Genomic DNA, 5232 nt, shown 5'->3' with positions numbered 1-5232 from the left:
TCTCTCGCTCTCTCGCTCTCTCTCTCTCTCTCCTGCTCTCTCTCGCTCTCTCTCTCTGTGTGTGTGTATCACTCCTTTGATATTTCAGTGTATAAATGTCTGCCTATGAGTCTGCCTGTGACAGTATGTGTCTGTTGGCTATAAATACTTATTTTGAGCATCCTTCTGCATTTTCCTCCCCTGTCTTTATTGACATGTCTTCAAAACCTAAATGACATTCTCAACCTTTACCACTGTAGCTCCCTCTCTCTCTGTGTCTCTAAGCCTGTATCTAAGCTAACGGCCACATTTGTCTTTTACTAGCACTGATTTAGCTGTTAGCCGGTTTTACTTGCAATGGCTATGATATGTGGTTTTCTTACTTACTTTATTTTAAGTCCCGCTGGATAAGTGTCTGCTAAGTGACTAAAATGTAATGCACTGTATCCCTGTGCCTGTATTTTACTGAGCCTGAGGACCACAGTGGAGGGTGGAGGCCAAGCATTTCCTGTGCCTGCCAGGTGTAGGCTACCTCTCCACACTCAAGTCACGTGGGAGGGGCCTGGGCTGCTGGCTGGCTCCTCTTATTTCCCTGGCAAATGTTGTCACCACCAGTTCAGTTCCCCTCCCTCCCTCATACCTCCCTTCCTTACTGTCACAGTCTCTTTCCAGAGCAGACTACTAACTCCTCAGAGGATATAGGATACACTAATGGAGGGCCCTGGAAGAAGGACCTTTATCGCTCTGTGCCTCTACACTGCACTACTTACACTCTCAGGTAAGAGGAAGAAATATACGGTGTGTCTGGTGTTACTGTCACTGTGGTCACCTTGTTGGGGATACCAGTGCAGTGGAAAGCTGAAGAGCGGGGATCTTTAGTGGTGTGACATTGGCAATGTCGGACGAAACAGTTATGGTTCATGTAGTTATCTGGGCATACCTGGTGATTGGTCCATTGCTGACATCTCAGCAATGTTAATTGAATGTCATTTCAAGAGAAATTCATTAAATGTTTTGAAAGTGCAACTAAAAGTAAGGGCCCACATCAACGTTGCCCATTATCTTTCATTGGTTTAATCATGATCGAGCCATTAGACTGTATTTGATTTGATCAGTTATTACACGCATAATAGAATGGTACTTTTAACCCTTGTGTAGTCTTAACATTCTGTAGACTCCCTTTGTCCTAAGGGTTAAAAATGACCCGCCTTCACTAAACACCTCAAATAAAGCAGCTTAATTGAATTTTAAACCGCAAATCTATTTTTCATGAAGAAACAACCTGTCATTCATCACAAACTTTGTCAATATCTTGGTTTTCCCTCTTCACAATGCAGAAAGACTGCATTTAATTAGTGGACACCACTAATTTTTATTACCACACCTGTCATAATTGTTTTCTTTACTAAAGTAGAGGTTTATTATTACTTTATTATTATTGCTAAAGGTACTGCGTTGGTGTAAACGTACATTTTTTAGCAAGAGATAGCACTTGTATAGCCTAAGAAAGTTGCAGAAATGTGCAGAAAGTAGTTTTGAATGCATTTTATTGAAGGTAAACAATAACAGTCTTGAACTTTTTGGGCAACATAGTGATATATTCTTATATACTGTACAATGAGGAATTCAACTACAAAATACTAGTCTTCTCCCCTTTTTTAACCATTGCCCCCACCCACAAGGTGTACAAACAACAACATTAAATAAGAATAAAATAAGATAATAGATACAAAACAAAAATGTGAAGAACATACATCAATCAACTCTAATTAGCACATGTAGGACAGTACGCAAGTGTGTGTGCATGGACTTTGCAGATGGATTTCTCACATGTGCAGCACATAGTATTTATTTTACAGTCCTTCTTTGGGGGGGTAGAATTGGCATCTCCTCCTCTTGCCTGCCCCAGCAACAAGCTTCATGTGGATCAGGACAAGATTCAGCCCCCTGAACAGCTTTCACAAGCGCTGCAGAAGCTGCTGTGCGGGGGAGGCGCTGCCTTCTTTGAATGTGTGGGATTACAAGTGCCTTTCCCAGCTGCTCCAAGAACACCCACCTCTTGTTCCGCTTATCAGGCATCCAGGTAGGGTTGATCTTGTTCCATATCATGAAGGCATTGTATGAGGACACATCAATGATGTTATGGAAGATGACCAGGGGACACGGGCAGTCATCCTCCTGCAGCTGTAAGTTCCAATCACCTTGTCCAGGTTGTCCACGCCTCCTTTGTTGTGGTTGTAGTCCAGGATGATGGCTGTCTTCCTGTCCTCACGATCACTGATCTCAGCTGTTTTGTGCAGTGTGCTCAGGAGGACCACATTCTTGTTCCTCTTTGGGAGGTAAGAAACTAGAGTGGTGGTGGGGGTGAAGGCAAACTTTGATGAGAAGGCCTCTCTCCCCCTTGTTGCGAGGAGTGCAGGGGGGAGCTCAGACTTGTTCTTTCTAACTGTGTCAACCATGGTGATCTTCCTCTTCAGGAGCTGCTGGCTGAGTTCAATCAGTAGCACACATAATCTACATTTCTCATTGTGTGTGTGTGTCTTTGCGGTTTTTGTGGTGTGTAAATGATTTTAGAACTGCCTGGTCAAAAATGACCATAAGACAATCTTTGTACCCTGGTGGTGTACAGCTTTCATGGAAATATGAACAAAGGCGATGTTTCACTTTTTCTAATGTTGTGGTCACTCTAGGAAAAGTCATCAAAATGTAAGTTAAAAAATATATAATTTAGGCATTTTCTCTGCTTTTTAACATAGTGGCGGGTCATTTTTGACCCGTAAGACAACACAAGGGTTAATCATAGTGTAATAGGACAGGAATACTCTTATGCATGTGTGTTCATGCATGTCAGTATTGGTCCATGTTGAGTCTATGGAAATCAGACATCTACGTAAACATATCTGACCAAATTACACATGATTTCAGTTCTGGGTTAACTGAGATGAATTCTATGGTGGTTGACTAAGTTGTTGCTACGTTGTTATGTCACATTGCAGTCGCTACCGATATTTATGATCTGATTCCCATGTTTCATATACTTTATGCTGGCTTTTATGGTTGTAAAAAGGGGGTTTTAGCATTTTTATTTCTGGTTCAGACAGACAGACTTTAGACAGTCAGAAGATGGAGGAAAGACACACTGGAAAGAGTTCATCAACCAGGCCTCTGCTGACTCAGCTTGTCACGAGATGGGACCAGAAATAGGACTGGGCATTTCTATCACAAAATGGCAATTCTTTTTCACTCTAGGCCCCCGTTATTTTCCAAATAATTATTATAATGGGTCAGTCCATCTTGCATTTGCCAGTATTGCCCTATGGCCAATCCTTCCCTGCTGATGATAATAGATGTCCAACAAATCTTACATGACCAGATAAGCTCACCACCGATGTCCTAACACAACAATGGAGCTCACTTCTAAGAATGTGTATGTATTGGAGCTCACTTCTAAGAATGTGTTTGTATTGGAGCTCACTTCTAAGAATGTGTTTGTATTGGAGCTCACTTCTAAGAATGTGTTTATATTGGAGACTCACTTCTAAGAATGGTTTATTGGAGGCTCACTTCTAAGAATGTGTTTATATTGGAGCTCACTTCTAAGAATGTGTTTATATTGGAGCTCACTTCTAAGAATGTGTTTTGTATTGGAGCTCACTTCTAAGAATGTGTTTATATTGGAGCTCACTTCTAAGAATGTGTTTGTTATTGGAGCTCACTTCTAAGAAGTGGTTTATAATTGGAGCTCACTTCTAAGAATGTGTTTGTATTGGAGCTCACTTCTAAGAATGTGTTTGTATTGGAGCTCACTTCTAAGAATGTGTTTGTATTCACTTGAGGGGTCTTGTTTATGTAATCAAGGAAGGAGGAGGGGACACTTGAGGGTGGTGCATCAGTAGCATTCAGCTCTGCCAATGGTGCTGGTGGCCTTTATTTGGGGTCCAAACAGAGGTGTCAACAGGCGGAATGTGTGTGTGTTTATAATTGTGTGTTTGTGTGTGTGTGTGTGTGTACGTGCGTGCGTGCGTGCGTGTGTGTGTGACAGTGAAGACATCCCCTCACCTTCTCAGAGTCCATTGCCTCGGTTATCTCCACTGTCACTGTCTCTTATCACCACAACAATCCCAGGCTTGTTTAGTGACAACAGTGGCAGCAGCGGGTTCAGCACACTGTCCTGCTTATTTAACAGACCTTCCCCGGCCTTATGCTGGACTACACAGCCACGCTGATGGCCTAGCTAGCAGGCCACTTGGAGTGTGGCATGGATGGGGGAAGGCCGTTTGTATTATTTAGGACATAACACCAGGCACACAGTTCATCTATTGTGATGAACAACAGTGGCAGTCAGCAGGGCCTGGACGTTCCCCGGAGAACTGGACTGACTGGGGAGGATGGAGGGAGAGAGAGAGAGGGAGGAGGGATTGGAGGAGCGGGATGGAGGATGGGAGAGGAAGAAGGAGGGAGGGAGGAAAGAGGGGGGATGCTTGGATAGAGAGAGAGAGGTAGGAGGAGGAGGGAGAGGGTGGGAAGGAGGAAGGAAAGAGGGGAGAGGATGCAGGGAGAGAGAGGCAGAAGAAGGGAGAGAGGGAGGGAGATAGAAAATAGAGGGCATTGAAACAGAAAGGGAGAGAAAGTGATAGGGGAGCGGGGAGAGCGAGAGAGAAAGAGGTGGAGAGAGAAGGTGTGGGGGGTTAACCTTTGGACAGCCTACCTGCCTGCTGCTGTTTAATCTGAGTTGGCAACACAACACACACATCACCTACTCCCTTCCTAATTCGAATCCTAATTTAGCCGTTGAACATCAGTGTACAATTTTCAGCGGCTAAATCATACAGCTCTAAGATGTTTGCTTTAATACCTGTTAGCAGTAATATGATAGGCTTGTCAATGTCTCACAATCACTTATCAATTGGGTTTCAGGACAGAGGTCTGGATAAAGTAAATGGAATGAATGAATAAATAGCATGACACAGATGTGTCAATCATGTAAACATAAGCGGATATCGCAGACTCTTTCTGCTTTACAGTGCTCAGCACGAAAAGGAGTCTGCACATGCTATAAAATAGACTGCTATGGCTTTCATGTTCATGAAAAGCTCATTTGTTTGTACGTGTGTTCAGGGACTGTATTTATAAAGCATACCGGAGTGCTGTAGGAGTCCTGATCTAGGTCGTAGGAGTGCTGATCTAGGTAGTAGGAGTCCTGATCTAGGTAGTAGGAGTCCTGATCTAGGTAGTAGGAGTGCTGATCTAGGT

At 43.4% G+C, this 5232-nt stretch overlaps 1 protein-coding gene across 1 annotated transcript in view; it reads left to right on the top strand.

Moving 5' to 3' along the window:
• Positions 1 to 589: 589 nt before the first annotated feature.
• Positions 590 to 5232, top strand: part of LOC111954735 (HEPACAM family member 2) — a 27310-nt gene continuing 22667 nt past the window's right edge. Inside the window, exon 1 of the mRNA XM_023974632.2 lies at positions 590 to 757. Coding sequence (XP_023830400.1) covers positions 691 to 757 — 67 coding nt within the window. The 5' untranslated portion in view covers positions 590 to 690. The remainder of the gene's footprint in view (positions 758 to 5232) is intronic.

The sequence above is a fragment of the Salvelinus sp. IW2-2015 genome, linkage group LG30 (genome assembly GCF_002910315.2).
Source record: "Salvelinus sp. IW2-2015 linkage group LG30, ASM291031v2, whole genome shotgun sequence".
Taxonomy (NCBI): domain Eukaryota; kingdom Metazoa; phylum Chordata; class Actinopteri; order Salmoniformes; family Salmonidae; genus Salvelinus; species Salvelinus sp. IW2-2015.
This window is presented reverse-complemented; position numbering and strand designations above follow the sequence as displayed.